Here is a 15,419-nt window from a genome sequence, read left to right on the forward strand (position 1 = left end):
GCAATTTCACCAAATTGCTAGAATCGTCATCATCTATTGGTCTTTAAGTGGGGTGAGCCCTCAAATCGAACTGTGACGTTTCCTTGACGCATGCCGTCCTGTGAGAAGCGAATGGTAGCGAGCATAAAATATATCAAATTCCAGGTATCCAAACAGAGGTCAAAATGTAGGACCTGCCATAGATGGAAGATTCAAGATTCAAATCTCAGCTGACACAGCCACGCAGCCACACAAGGATCATCCAATCCTTCAGGCTTCTCTCCTCTTTCACGCATATGAACACTCATCATTATATGATCTTCCACAATGTACTTCATCCGTCTCGCTCCACCGACCGCAAGAAATCCTTTGATTCGAGCCATATCGTCACTCGCGCCTGGGAGTATTCTTCAAGGCACCTATTGGAACTACCGCATTCTCAACCACAACCACGTTAAGGGGGATAGCACACATATCTCTGATGTCTTCAAAGCCGAGGTCATTCCACATGAGAATTATCATAACACCCCCAAGGCTCCCAAATGGTTCATTTATCATATAAAGATATAATAACTAGACTTAAAGGCTAACTTGGCTGCATAGGGCTTTTGTCAAAGGGGCTTTACCTGACAATGCAACTGCCATACTGAATCTGGAACGCGAACGTCATGCTTATCATCTTCCTGGTGTCTCTTCCAGTCAGTACTTCCGGAAGATGTACGACGTGATCGACGATAGCACTATCGCCTTAGAATGGCTGGATACCACTCTTGCAGAGTTGAAATACCAGCCTAATGATATGGGCACTCATTCACTTGTTGTTGCTGTTCTAAGAGCAGCACTGACTAGTTGTGCCGTTCTGGAGGACTCCAAATATGTGAATACAGGTAAAGTCCCTATTCTTGACCTTGGAACGTTGGAATAGTTAGCATATACTAACTACCCTAGACTATAAGCCTGCTAATATTCTGCTTTCTGGCATCGGTTCTGACTGTATCATCGCCAAAGTGGGAGACTTGGGGCTCAGTAAGCAAATACTAATAGACGAATTACGATTTCGCTAATATCACACACTTATAGTGGTTCCGGTTGGCCACCTACGCCACGCCCAGCCATATGCCATGCGAGCCCCTGAAGTCTACCTTGGCCAAGCATGTGCAGAGCCATCGCAGGTCAGGGCAGTTGCTGCGATGTTTCTTTGCTGGATCAAACCGGGTGTGTTAGGCATGTGGGGTAGCTATCATCCTTTCCTGAACGAGGCTTGGTCTATAGTAAAGATTAAGCGACTCTTTCCCGAGTGGGACATTCCGACACCTGATGAGGTCGATGGGCACTTAATTAAAACAGTAGTAAATTGTGCCCAGTCTATGACTGAAACCGAGCCAAAACTACAAGAATTCTTACCTTTTGACGAGGAGACAAAAACGTTGGAGATATCGGACCAGCTGAGAGATCTTCTTCGTTTCATGTTGGTACCCGATCCGGTTAAAATGCCCTCCGCTTCATCTGTGCTGGCATCGAGGGAGTTGCAAGCTTTTGAGAATCTTGGCGCATAATCTAACCATGTGGACTTGTTTGGATAGATTACACCCATAGATGTATATACTGTAGTCAAATTCAACCCGATCCACTTGTTAAGTTGTTCCCCACCTCGGGAGCTGCGCCAATGCTGAGTCATCACGAAAGCGCGCCAGCTCTACGGAGTACATCGATGCCACATCTTCAACCTACAACAACTTACTTTTGTAATTCCAAGCCACAGCCATGACCGTAACGACATTCCCCTCTGAGGGATCTCCAGATCTCGCCCTTCTCAATGTTGCTCGCCTCTTCACCAGACTCGAGCATAATCTCCTCTCTCCGGGGACAGACCGGCGGGCATTCCAACAATCAGAATATCAGCGTATGCGCGTGAACAAGGTAATAAATAACTCCATCCTTCTAGAACTTTGCCTCCAAAGCTTCACTTTCAAGAGACAAGTATAAATCTAACCAATGCCACAGAACGTCGAATACGCCCGCTTACTCCTCACCCAACTCGAGCGCTCCCTCCCACAAATCAAACCCCTCGACCGCAAACACGAAGCACAAGCCGAGATCGCGCGCGACAGACAGCGCCTGAAACGCATACAGACCGTCCTCGAGGAAGAAGCAGCCAAAGCCGAAGCGAAGCAAGGTGAAGAAGACGAGACTGACGACATCGACGACGAATGGAAGGAGCTATTCTCCAAGCCCGTCACCGAGAAGAAAACTGTCTCGCGTAAAGATCAGCAGATACCGACAAGGCCATCAGATTCGCAACGAGAAGTGAACGGAGCGAGCCAAACCACGATTACCTCTTCCGCAACAGCGACTCCAGCAACAACAACTCCAACACCCACACCCTCATCAACAAGCCCACCAGCACAAGCATCAGCACCAGCACCCCCGACCCTCCGCAACCGCTACACAACTCACCCCGCACCGCCATCATTCGAAAAAGCAGCTACGACTGGAAGGGATACAACCAAGCTCTCTGGAACAGAATCCGAACTGAGCACCCACAGACTGGAACAGGAAGATCTGACAAGCTCTCTCCTCGCGCTTGCTTCGCAGCTGAAAGCCTCCTCGCATAACTTCCAGGCGACGCTGGAAGGCGAGAAGTCGGCGTTGGACCGCGCGGTGTCGGGCATCGACCGCACGAGTACCACGATGGAAGCGGCGGGTAAGAGGATGGGGATGTTGCGCAAGATGACGGAGGGCAAAGGGCTGTGGGGGAGGATGATGCTGTATGCGTGGATTTTCGGGCTATGGGTTGTTGCTATTCTGCTTGTTTATGTTGGGCCGAAGTTGAGGTTTTGAAACTGGCATAATTCGGCGCTGTCTTCGTCTCTGTCTATGACAGTTTGATTCTATCTTTATGCGGATACCCTTTTTTTTTGCTCTGCATATATCTCTGCAAATAACACTATTGTCGATATCTACTTGGGAGACTGATATAACACGCATCGAGGTATAGAAATAGTATGGAATTAAGAGTCAGAACCTTAAGAGTCAATCCTTGAACTCTGAAATAACCCAACGACCGACTGGCATGACACATGAGAAGGAAACATTCAAATCCGCGGATCCTGGCATTTCCCCGTGCCCAATGCCCGGATGGACGCTCTTGGCTTCCAACGGACGCGAGACCAAGGAAAATGATGGGGGGAGACGATATGGTTACATACATAAACAAGAACTAGGGGAGAGATGATATGATATCCAGCATTCAAATCAGAAGGATCACAAAAAAAAGGTGGAAAGGAAATAGGAAAGAGAAAAAGAAGGGAGGGGAATACTTCTTGTTTTCTGTAGTGGATATCAGGACAAGAGAAAACACAAAAACCGGCTAGAGGCTGTGTAGATGGCAGGGAAAATTAGAACGTGAGCAAATGGAGATTAGGAAAAGGAAACGCAAAAGAGAATCAACGCCGGGATCTCGAAACGGGGATTTTCGACCGGTTCTGATCAGCCCCGGTTAATAAAAACATGCGATCTAGGTTCGACATACTTCACCAAACGATAGTTCATTAGATCAAACCGCATAGACGGAGATTCTCTTGGATGATGATATCTGTGAAACGTTAGACAAGTGTTGCGCACTAGGTTGGGATGGCTGAGCTTACCGTTCACTGCTGCCATGACGAATCGAATCTGGGTAGTGTCAGTTGCGCAGGTGAAGTGCGTGTAGATCTGCTTTTGCTCGGCCTGGTTCAGGGAGACGAAACGGTTGAGGATATAGTCGCAAGCCGCGGCGTAGTCGGCACCACCCTCGTAATCAGGGAAGTAGTTCTTCATCGGGCTAACGGGGAGCTTTTCCTTGAAACGATCGATCTTGTTGAGGAACAGAATGATCGAGGTCTTGACGAACCACCGGGAATTGCAGATCGAGTCGAACAAGGTCAGGGCTTCTTGCATACGGTTGACGGTCTCGTCTTCGAAGAGCAGCTGGTCGTACTCGGAGATGGCGACGAGGAACAGAATGGTGGTGACGTTCTCGAAGCAGTGAATCCACTTCTTGCGCTCGGATCGCTGACCACCAACGTCGAACATGCGGTATGTAAGGTCACCGATAATGAAAGTGGTCTCGGTGATACCGGTGGTCTTGACACGGGAACGGAGGACATCCTGGTCGGTGGGGAGGTAATCGGGCTGGGCAATGCGCTCAATGGAATCGAAGTAGCTAAAGGAAACGAATTAGCCACGTCGCAATGCGACAGACGAGCGGTCACTACTCACTATTTGGCAGAGTCGTTCAGCTGGTATTCGCGCGAGCGCTTGAAGCACTCCTGAACACCAGTGTCGCGCCAAAGTTGTCCAATGGCGTTTCCAACCTCGGGGGGAATGCTGTCACCCTCTATCTGAGCGGGCTGCATGAAGATGGTCTGCACGTGGTACTCGTGGCGCGCATCCTCCAGGGGCAACTCGAGGGATTCCATGGCCTCGAGAATGACGCGCATCGACTGGACGGTATTGCTGTAGATGATTTCCTTGAATGATTCACGCTCGTCGCGAGAGTATCCACCCTCGTGGATCAGCTTCATCTGCTTGAGAATGGTGGACTTGCCCGACTCTCCGGCTCCTGTATACCCAGTCAGCCATCTGTACATATTCCCATCGGAACTCAATGGATCATACCGAGCAACAGCATCTTGATCTCGTTTCTTTGCATCATCTTGTCGCGCTTGAGCTGGTTCTCAATCTCCTCATTCCGCGCCTTCCCCTCCTTATCTTCGGTGCTCATTCCGCAACCCATTTTGACGGTATGAAGTCGCAATTAACGGTGTGAAAGTGGATAGAGGGTTCTTCGTGGAGGGATATTCGATAGTTTGTTACAGGGACTGTACAAGGCGAATCACTGTCAGCAAGCTGGAATAATTTCTTCCGGAAATATCGCATTGACGGGCTCGAGGAGGCGTTGCATAGGTAGCACAAGCACCGCTGAGCAGAGGCAGACGGCGTTTCAGAGTTGGTGTAAGCGTGCCGATGCAAGGAGTCGCCACCGAGTTTCCAGAGCAAATAGCCAATTGACAGGATCAAAGGGGGAAAAAAAAGGGTACCCACCTGAAGGTTCTTTTGCGATTTGCAAAAACGAAGGACAAATCGGCAACAGGGTATAAAGGAAAGAAATGAAAAGAAACGAGCCAGAAGAATTCAAATAGAATCCAATCTGGAAAAGAAGAAGAGAGAGAGAAGAGATACAAGTTGTTCAAAGGTAAGGGGCAAGACGGCAAGACTGAGGGGGGAAATTGGGAAAGTTTCAGCAGAGAAAGGGGATACGCTGGTAATACCACGGCAGTTAAGCAGCGCATGGGTGACTGGGGCGGTTATCGGAGGAAATAGTATGGTGTTTTCCGTACACAGATTACCGATTACAAAACAATACCACCCCGGCAACTGCAGTGAGCTGATTGGGCGGTGTGGGGACCTGACTGGCCCATTCAGCCCCTTTTGCTTTTTTGGCTGGTGATATCCCACGGGCATTGCATCAGAGATTCTATTTTCAGAGGATGTCGATGTATATGGATGCATCTATGGAACATTCTGTTTCAGACAGTCAGCCCTTCATACCAATGCTCCATAATAGAGCACTGTACCCGGGTACTTTGTATATATAAAAATGCCGGTGGACTCCTGGAGGCGTGCAGATCTTGTGGAGAGCAAAACTAGCATATCAAATTACAATGCTAGCAACAACAGGAAACTTAGAATTCTGGCTCGTCAGGGAGTCTGGGGAGCGAACCCCTGAAGAATACTTTATGTACATTTAGTAGATCATACAATTTGCTCCCCACACGGTGCATAAACCCCGAAGTCTGACCTCATCTCAGTTCTCAGTTTCAGTCTGAGGAAACAAAGAAACAAAGCAAGACTCCTGCCCAATCAGACTAGTCTGCGCCTCATCCCATGCATCCATGTGCAGTTCTTTGATACTTCCTTGAAACTTCTGAGGTACAATAATACGGACAACCCAATAGGTACAACATACATAGTACCATGCCGAGATAGACTGTCATACCTTCAACATTACTGCTCAGCCCCTCGACTGATGAATCCAACAATCCTACGTCAGCATGATTGAAAAGGAGGTGTCAGTGAGCCCAGGGAAATCCCCGAATCGGTTCGATAGTGAAACTGAAGGGATTTCCTCGTTCCAATGGCGCCCTAAGGTTGTCTCCTTAAGTTCTGCAGACGACCCACTGGTGCCCCTAGCCGTTTTCGCCGCTAATTTGCGTGAGGAGTTTCAAAGTTGATACTAGACTCCACTTGGCGCCTCGTGGCAATGGAGACTATTGAACTTCGCGGTTTAGCTTGGTGTCTAAACATGACCTAAACTGGCGAAATGCCGAAGTCACGGGATGTGCTGATAATACACTATATTACTTAGATACAGCCTCATACAAGAATAAATTACAGATCACCCTCCATGCATGCATGTTGTAGATCAGTTCCAATGGCTGCCTGCTTCATATCAGGTGACGTACATTTATAATGGAATAAAAAACCCAGCGCTACTCACAACCTCAATTCCTTCAACCCCTTTACAAAGTCTACCTTTCAAAGGACTCCAACCAGGACACTCAAGAGTGTACTTTGACTCATCTTTTCTATATTCTCCGGACGCTCGCGCAGCATCCAACTTGCTAGTGCGTGACGATGGGTGATGCCCTGCGGCCAAATGATGATGATTTCAGCGAAGTCCTCCAGCAGAGTCTCAAGATATGGACTTCCTATCTAGGTACTGGTGACAAACAGAGCCCTATCCCCCGACAAGCCATAGATATGAGACCTCTCGTCAGTCAGACCCCGTCTTTCCTCGGTGATGGCCTTCCTTTGAACGAGAATATCTCGTTCGCTTGCGAAGAAAACAAATCCCATGATAGACTTTACATCAACGGCAGATCAACGTGGAGGACTTCTCAAGGGACCTGTGACCTACCACCAAAGGTTTTTCCAAAGCAATTTCTATTAGCAGTTGACCGTCGATTAAGTGTGGAATTATCCAGAAGATTCTCCTCTTTCAGACTGGCATAGAGTTCAAGGGCTCTCGGGCTATGATGAGGGAAACTACCTATCTGTTCTTTACTTTGCATGGGCTTACATCCTATCTGCTCGATGGGTTGAGTTGCTTAATCGCTCTGCTGACCACGAATGTCACATGGGCTACATTGCGGATCGGGTAGAGGGTCGATTGCCACAGCCAAACAATCAATCTCTGGTTCAAATTGACATCGGCCACGATGCTTCCGTGGAAGAAGTCCGCTGGTGGCAGGCTATTTTGGGCTCTGACGATAGGTGGGACGCGACCGTGAAGTATAATGGCCACATCTATTTGTCGTATGGTCGATTTCGGCAAAGAAGGTGGAATTCAACTTGGCCACTAAGGATGTTTTGAGCGCAATTTCAGAACCACCATCGTCGGAAACCGCTCTCAACTATCTCTCACGTTTCTGTGTGCACCATCGCCTCTACGCCCAGTGCTCGGTCGCCCTTGCTGGGGTACTCTTCATTCCATTCCTGGGGAAGGGAACACTATCACTTCCTCTTCCAAGGCAAGCTTCTCAGTCGGAACTAACACATCGTATTAATGGCTCGCCTGTTTCTATTCCGGATCTTCTAGCTGAGCACACCGAATTACTTCCTAGGTATATGACGTTGAGCTCCAGCCCGCAGGCTTTGCGTTCTATTCTATGCAGCACCTTTTTCAATCCAGATATTGAGTGCAATCTCGTCAGCGCCTGGCTGAACCCGGCTCTTGCGATTCTCAATTCCATCTCACCTAATGAGTTGGGCCCTTTTTTTGGCAAATCGAAAGCCTCTACTCGGACCTCTCTGGCTTGGTGCAATTCTCACAGGTCTGGCAAATATTATTTTACGTGACGTACGGACGGGAATGGTAGCTTTCGATCTTACAGCATCGGCCTGGGCAAATACAGCAAATACATTCTTGACCTCTAGAATGGGGACTAGTGATGGTGAATCAATACGCCGCGATGACGAATGCCGGCTGTCATTCATTACTGCCTGCGAAGGCCATGACCGACCTCCAATCTGGCCTTGGAAGCCTTTTGGGAGCACACCAATTTGCGACACAGATCTGAGCGTCCGACAGCATTTTCAATGTGCTCATTGCCTAGAATACGAGTCTTGGGAATGGATGTTGACAAATGACGATTCAATTCGGGATTTTAGAAAGGATAACAACGAATTCCCTGATCAAACACCACACTCCGCCCCCAGTATGACACCGGCAGCACTCAGCGATTATAAATATGATTTCTCTTCGCAAATGCACTCGGAAGGAGTAACCCGTGGAATATTTGGATGGTTGAGACGAACTGGTTATCCTCTTAGCGAAAAACCCATATACCAACATTCATGGGTCGATTTGGAAAGCAGTGACGAAGAAGAAGAGCCCGATGATGCCAAATCTGACGTGGAAAAGCACCGGAGCGCAAAGAAAAAGCACGTTGACACATGGCTTGACGGAATCGAATAGCGCTTATGAATCGGGTGAGGCCGTGATATCATTGTACCAAAAGAGCAGTCTGGTCCCGCTAGCTGGATGATCGAGACATAAAAACACGGTACATGGCCCTGTATTGCCGTGGTCAGCGGTTTGACTGATCTTCCACCTTTTCAGACTGCCTTGCACGTGTGACTGTTGTGCTTATCATTCTAATGTCCGCATCTTAGGTCTCTGTAAACAGCCCGAACTGGCGGTCACTATGATCCTTACTCGCGGACATGCTCTAATGCCGACCAAGAGCCTAGTCGTTCTACACCACTGCAGACCACTTGAAGGAGAAAAGAAAAAAAAAGGCCGAGGATGATGATTGGACGGCTTAACCACCTTGCCCCGCTATGTACTTTCCAAGGCGAGAATCCACCGCTTGCATAATGCAGTAGATGGGCTCGAATACTTCGCCCTTGATTGAAGGGATTGACAATTGACATGCAAGAAATGGAAAATGGCTCACGGTTTCAGCAAGACAGATTGGCAGAGAAGTCCATATGCTCAGGTGTATGCATAGTGACTGACTGGATAGACTGGATACAACCTCGCACAAGAATAAATTACCTGCAGTTCTAGAGCCAATATTACAAATTGCGTAGATCATTCCAAGGATCGATCTACACCTATCTAAGCCACAAGACGTAGATTTATGGCTAATCGGTTGTAATATACTCATACATATCTACAACATACATATTCTCTTCTACATAATATCCCAGCTATATAATAACCACAATGTGAATCCCATCGGCGATCGTTCTACCGATCGAAACCAATAAACCTTGGTACCCAACGAGAGTTCCTCGATCGATGTGGTTTCTCGGTTTCTCCACTTTAAAAAAGGTACCCTTCCCCTTCCCCAGGCTCCCTTCTTATCACCACAATCATGTCGCACGAAATGTCCCAATTGGGCCCTCGGGGTAATACGCCAATCCCTCTTGAAATGAACGACAAGCACTAACAGTCCCAGCCTTCAACCACGCGAGCAGCAGCGACGCCGAGGCGGAGTACGACCGGCTCCGCGACCTCGCGCGCCAGGAAGCCTCCAAGCGCGGCGAATGTTTCAGTCGGGTACGCAAGCACCCAATCCCAATTGCAGTTGTAGTTGTAGTCATTCGATCACCGCTAACACCCACCCACCAGTCGAAGGAAGCCTACTCGAGCGGCGATGGCGCCGGCGCCAAGCAACTCTCCGAGGAGGGCAAGGCCCACGGCCGCAAGATGGAGGAGTACAACAAACAAGCGTCCGAGTTCATCTTCCGCGAGAACAACGCCAACGGGCGCGTCGAGGCCGACACCATCGATCTGCACGGCCAGTTCGCTGAGGAGGCCGAGGAGATCCTGGAAGAGCGGATCAAGTATGCCAAGTCGCATGGACAGACCCATCTTCATGTGTAAGTGGCGGAAACGAGCCCCTGGGAATTTCTTATCGTGTGCGCTGGACGCGACGCAACGTACTGCGACTAATTCCGCTTCGCGATATAGTATCGTCGGCAAGGGGAACCACTCCGCGAACCATATTCAGAAAATTAAGCCGCGCGTCGAGCAGGTGTGTCGGGAGCTGGGGCTGCAGTATACCACCGAGGACAACGATGGTCGCATCTATGTCAACCTGACTGGTGGTGAGGCTGTTATGCCTCCTTCGACTGGTTACCAGGGTGGGGCTGGATACCCGGGTCAACAACAGGGACACCAGCAACACCAGCAGCAGCAGCATGGACAAGGACACCAGCAGCAACAACAGCAGCAACAGCCGGACGAACTCGAGGAGCTGGCCAAGAAATTCGTGCCCAGGATTCTGCGGAAGCTCGAGAAGGCTTGCTGTGTGGTTATGTGAGCTTGTGGTTCGGTGTTTGGGACATATACATAGATGCATAGCTGTGTTTGTGGACAGATGTTTGTTGTTTTGCCTGTGACATTTTGCGCTGTCGGTTTCTCGTTTCTAGATCATCTACCATCTACATAAGTATACTTCAAGTCTAGGTTCAGCCGACGACTCATGATGGCAGGGATGTGATTATACCCCTACTTCATATGGACATGGACATTGCCATTTACTTTCATGCTGTTGAGGACAGCTAATTGAACAATTTACACTCCCAAATCCATATCATAAATCATATCATCGTGAACTCTCATAGCTACATAGCAAATTGTGAAAACAAGATAACTGAAACGGGGTATATCCAACAAATACACGACTTCCACAAAATCATAGTAAAGAACAAAGAACCAACTAGCGCGCATTGGGATCCGACAGCGTCGACTCCACGATCTTTTCCACAATAGCACGCACCATCTGCCCATCACCAGCTCCGTTGATCTTCGGCGTAGCATCGATCGTCTCAATCAACGCCAATGCCTGATCTCGCAAATCCCCGACAACCCGACTGGTGTGCGCAAAGCTGCCCGTATTCTTCATATACTGCACCGCATAGCGCTTGACCTCCACATCCTTGGTATTTTGCTTGAGGATATTAATCAGCTGGCGATTAGACGGGTCCGAGCGAATGCTGTGAATTATCGGGAAGGAGAATTTTCCCTCGGTGAGATCCTCGCAGAACCCTTTATTCTCCGTGTACACAGTACTCGAAAGGTTGAGGTAATCATCGCAGATCTGGAATATCAGACCCATGACATTCACCAAGGCAACGCAGTCTTTCCCCGTCGTACTCTCCGCCTGCATCAGTTTCACCGCGAGCCGAAAGAGCCCGCCCGTTTTATTGCCGACCATTTCCAGGTACTCGTCTTCCGTCGGGCAGGTCAGCGTGTCGCGCCAAAACAGATCCATCCCTTGGCCCCGGTGCAGGTTCAGCATCTCTTGTACGTAGATGTCGATTGCGGCCGGGTTGTTGAGCTGCTGAACTTCTTGCAGCGCGAGGAAGTACACGTAATTTGCGGAGTTGATTGTTTGCGCTGTTCCGAAGATGTTGTGCGCGACGGGGATGCCGCGGCGGAGGACGGAGTTGTCTTCGACGTCATCGATTCTGGCGTCACGCCGTCAGCATCGGATATGGATCGGGTGTGAAGAGGGAGGCGGTGTGGGGTGGACTCACAATAGTGATGATGTATGCAGCATCGTTACGACCTTGGTGATGATCGCCAGGCTCGCCGGCGGGACCTGCAGCCAAGCGTTGAAGGCGTGGATCAGTTGGCGCCGAATATCTTTTCCTGGGTGTTCGTGTACATAGTCGTATGGACCCATGAGAATCTTGTCGTTCTTCGATGACCATGTTCCATCCTTGTACTTGGTACCGTCGACGCTGGACTTGTTGCGACGATGTCCGGTTTTTGGAGGCTCTTCGTCTGTCACCGACAGTTTGTGTCGGTGCGAGGGGCTGTCGGTGCCATTTGTTGCATTGGTCGAGCTTTCCCGAGGAGGAACGGGACTCGATGGTTGGAAGGATGTTGAATTCATGATTGCGGATGGGGGATGGAGGGGTTCGGTAGGCGGCAAAAATTAGCTAGGGACCTCCGGGGCTAGAAGTTTGGTTCATGTATAGATGACATCAACACCTCTTTTTCATGTTTGTATAGCTACATATGTAGAATGATACTATGATAACTATATCGTGAAACGTATCATGCAAGATGTATTCTGCGTACATACTTTGTACCTAGTCGTAGATGGTATGATCGGATGCCGAGGTTGACTAATCGGGCGGCGGGGCTGAGCCACTTGAGCCAACAGTCACCAGCCACCTTCCACCAGCCACCTGTCACCTGCCACCAACCACCAGCCACCGAATATAAGGTTGACAAATGAAATACATCAATTTGATTGGCAACGCAGCCCTGGATAAACTATAATGATTTGATAGGTCATAAGCAGGGACAACCCAAATGTATTCAATAATCCATAGAAAATATCATGTTCGCTACAGCAACGGAGCAAGGGAAACACGGTGTGAACACGGTGTGAATATACGGTGTATACAGTGTACACGATTTAAGCACTCCATACTTACTCCATACTTACTCCATACTATAATTAAAGTCGAATCTGATTGACGCCAGGGGTGGATCTGGAAGAAAGCGAGTTAAGAGTGTCCCGATGCGTCGAGTTCCCTGGTTTATTGGCGCGTTGCCGGGGGCAACGGCGCTTTATTTACTGCGAACCTTGGAAAGCCGCGAAGGGCCCCGACTGACCTCATCCACTCCCAACTGGGACAACACGAACCTTCTCCACTTTCTTTTTTGGATCTTTTGTTTAAGAATGTTCCTTTGCTTTTCATTTCGGTAGAATAGCTCACTTTTCTATCTCACATCTGATTTATCAATGGAGGCTCTATTAGCCCATTCGTTCGATTACCTCTCCTCTTATGAGCCTAGCAAGATCCGTAAAGGATTACGCCAGGTCGAAGGACTCCTCGCACAGATATGTTTATCAAAACCTAAGCCCGTCTTGGACCGGAGATCGCGCTCCCCCGATATCCAGCCCGTCCCAAAGACGTTGCCCGAGTTGCGAGACGATCCGGCCTTTCGGGAATTTTCCAAATTGCAGGAAAGCTTTCAATGGAATAGTATGTCTTTGAAATTTCTATCGCAACTAGGGCTTGGGTACTAACAAAATGCTTCAGTCGCCATGCGCCTAGTATCCTGTCTTGAACACCTTCTCGGCCGAGGGAGTAACGGGACAAACGACATGCTCATTGTCTGCACACTGGATTTAATCCAAGGTGCCCTCCTCCTCCACCGCGGCTCGCGCTCCCTCTTCGCCCGCGAAATTTACATGAACCTCCTCCTTGACCTTCTCGACCCCATCAACTGTCCAGCAGTGCAATCAGCAACCCTACTAACACTCGTCACCGCCCTACTGGACTGCCCATCAAACACACGCACATTCGAGGGCCTCGATGGCCTCCTCACCGTCACATCACTTTTCAAACAACGCGCCACCTCCCGCGAAGTCAAGCTCAAGCTTGTCGAGTTCCTCTACTTTTATCTGATGCCCGAGGCCTTGACCTCAGCACCGATGTCTCCACAAGGTCTGCAGCGCAGCCCCAGCAAACGCACCTCAGCGCGTAGTCCGCGCTCTGCTGCGGCAGCAGCGAGTAAAGTGAGTCGTGATATACGTACCACGGACGAAAAGCAGAATCTTCTAGGGAGGTATCTCAATAACGTGGAGGACCTCGTGGAGGATTTGAAGGAGACGGCTCCGTTCGGAGCGACGGTTTACTGAATGACCTGACTGGCGATGATTGACTCACTGCTTGACGACCAATATGCGCGATGTCCGCTGCGATGACTTGGTGTTCCCTTCCTTTTTCTCTCTCTCCATCTCTTTTCTCTTTACTCTTTTTCCATCTTCCCTTCTCCTTATCTTTCGCCCCTCTTCACGGGCGTTTACCTCATGTTCCGTCCGGTACGGCAATTATGCGATCTTCTAGACTGATGCCTCGTCCCCTTTTGGCCTGTCTTTTTTGCCTATTTATTCTTCGCTTCAATCCTGGAACTTTGTCGACCTCTACTGTGCGCTCTCCCGGCTTCGTTTCCTCGTCGTTTCCCTTATGTCTCTTTAATGGCGACATGCATGTGTATGATTATTCTCCGTGATTAAGCTGAACTGTCAATATAGTCCTGATGACCACCAATATTTCTTCGTAATTCTACTTCTCAATGTAGGCTTCAACTTGTAACCTCGGTTTCGGGCTATCTCCGGTTATCTTTCCTATCTTTCTATCTCCATTATAGCCTGGATTTATTTCATATAAATGAGTCATCATATATGAGTCAATGTAGCACGGACTTTAATAACCAACTATATAGTTATATACTTCAAGTTCGACGCTCGAAGTGGATCAAGTCCAGTATTACCGTGGATCGCAAGTTCGATATATCCCCGCTAACCCACCGAGATCGAGAATCGTTCCACGGTACACCTTAGCCTTCAAAATGGAGACAATCCAGGAGTTGCTAGCGGCAAAGCCGTGCGGAAACCCAAAGCAGACGCAGTACGTCGACACGGTCGAAGCATACGATAAATGGGCAGAGGTGTGTATATATATCCTCTTTGCCATAATATATATACAGCATTCATATAACCATTTAAACTGTATCCACTATCTATCAAAATACCAAAACTAATACAAAACAGGTCTACGACACAGACGGCAACTTCCTCCAACGCCTCGACACAATCGAGATGCGCTCCCTACTACCCCAATTCATCGACCGGGTAAGCAAGCGCTTCCAGCCAACAGATACCGAGACCGAAACAACCCGCCCTAGCCTAGTAGATCTAGGCTGCGGCACCGGCCGCAACACAATCCAGCTCCTGACCGCGCTTAGCACAGCCAATAAAGCCACCTCCTTCTCGGTAATCGGACTGGATGCCTCGCGCGGGATGCTAGACGTAGCGCGGACGGCGACAGGCCAGTATGCGGCGGAAAATGCAGCACAGACGCACGTTGAGCTTGGGATCCTTGACCTTCTTCAGCCTGAGGTATCGAGGACACAGCTTCCGGCTTCGTTGTATGCACCCGGTGCTGTGGGGGTCATATCTACGCTGGTGCTGGAGCATATTCCGCTTGGGCGGTTTTTTGCGGCTGCGGCGGGGATTATGAGGTCCGGGGCGTATTTGCTTGTGACGAATATGCATGCGGAGATGGGGATGCGGAGTCAGGCCGGGTTTACGGATGAGAGGGGGGTGAAGGTCCGGCCTACGAGTTATTGTCATGCTATTCCTGATGTTTTGGATGCAGCTAGGGAGGCTGGGTTTGAGGTTGTGGAGGTTGTTGGAGCGGGTGCGGATGGGGTGGTTGTTAGGGGGGTTGATGATCAATTGACGGATGCTCTGGGGGCGAGGGCGAAGAAGTGGGTTGGGGTGAGGGTTTGGTTTGGGGTTTGTTTTGTTAAGACGGGATGAGATGGAAAGTAGATCAACGGAGATATCATTTTA

General features: G+C 49.3%; 7 protein-coding genes across 7 annotated transcripts; 5 read left to right on the forward strand and 2 right to left on the reverse strand.

Moving 5' to 3' along the window:
* Positions 1-306: 306 nt before the first annotated feature.
* Positions 307-1,535, forward strand: LCP9604111_2008 (uncharacterized protein; the record flags this gene model as incomplete). Its single annotated transcript, XM_039069438.1, has 4 exons — positions 307-524; positions 583-866; positions 928-1,005; positions 1,060-1,535. 4 exons carry the CDS (start codon positions 307-309, stop codon positions 1,533-1,535), a joined length of 1,056 nt encoding a protein of 351 aa, XP_038932135.1.
* Positions 1,536-1,743: 208 nt separating this feature from the next.
* On the forward strand, positions 1,744-2,820 carry LCP9604111_2009 (uncharacterized protein; the record flags this gene model as incomplete). Its single annotated transcript, XM_039069439.1, has 2 exons — positions 1,744-1,899; positions 1,984-2,820. 2 exons carry the CDS (start codon positions 1,744-1,746, stop codon positions 2,818-2,820), a joined length of 993 nt encoding a protein of 330 aa, XP_038932136.1.
* Positions 2,821-3,530: 710 nt separating this feature from the next.
* gpaA (guanine nucleotide-binding protein subunit alpha gpaA) lies at positions 3,531-4,756 on the reverse strand (the record flags this gene model as incomplete). The annotated part of the gene is made up of 4 exons (XM_039069441.1): positions 3,531-3,574; positions 3,627-4,183; positions 4,240-4,582; positions 4,639-4,756. The coding sequence occupies 4 exons, from the start codon at positions 4,754-4,756 to the stop codon at positions 3,531-3,533; spliced, it is 1,062 nt and encodes a 353-aa protein (XP_038932137.1).
* A 4,648-nt stretch (positions 4,757-9,404) lies between these two features.
* LCP9604111_2011 (Smr domain-containing protein) lies at positions 9,405-10,355 on the forward strand (the record flags this gene model as incomplete). The annotated part of the gene is made up of 4 exons (XM_039069442.1): positions 9,405-9,438; positions 9,489-9,589; positions 9,662-9,912; positions 10,004-10,355. The coding sequence occupies 4 exons, from the start codon at positions 9,405-9,407 to the stop codon at positions 10,353-10,355; spliced, it is 738 nt and encodes a 245-aa protein (XP_038932138.1).
* Positions 10,356-10,754: 399 nt separating this feature from the next.
* Positions 10,755-11,936, reverse strand: LCP9604111_2012 (FPP/GGPP synthase family protein; the record flags this gene model as incomplete). Its single annotated transcript, XM_039069443.1, has 2 exons — positions 10,755-11,505; positions 11,575-11,936. The coding sequence occupies 2 exons, from the start codon at positions 11,934-11,936 to the stop codon at positions 10,755-10,757; spliced, it is 1,113 nt and encodes a 370-aa protein (XP_038932139.1).
* Positions 11,937-12,797: 861 nt separating this feature from the next.
* LCP9604111_2013 (cell division control protein 14) lies at positions 12,798-13,700 on the forward strand (the record flags this gene model as incomplete). Its single annotated transcript, XM_039069444.1, has 2 exons — positions 12,798-13,041; positions 13,099-13,700. 2 exons carry the CDS (start codon positions 12,798-12,800, stop codon positions 13,698-13,700), a joined length of 846 nt encoding a protein of 281 aa, XP_038932140.1.
* Positions 13,701-14,413: 713 nt separating this feature from the next.
* On the forward strand, positions 14,414-15,386 carry LCP9604111_2014 (class I SAM-dependent DNA methyltransferase; the record flags this gene model as incomplete). The annotated part of the gene is made up of 2 exons (XM_039069445.1): positions 14,414-14,512; positions 14,616-15,386. 2 exons carry the CDS (start codon positions 14,414-14,416, stop codon positions 15,384-15,386), a joined length of 870 nt encoding a protein of 289 aa, XP_038932141.1.
* Positions 15,387-15,419: the final 33 nt, after the last annotated feature.

This window comes from Penicillium roqueforti (assembly GCF_015533775.1).
Source record: "Penicillium roqueforti strain LCP96 04111 chromosome Unknown scaffold_02, whole genome shotgun sequence".
NCBI lineage: Eukaryota > Fungi > Ascomycota > Eurotiomycetes > Eurotiales > Aspergillaceae > Penicillium > Penicillium roqueforti.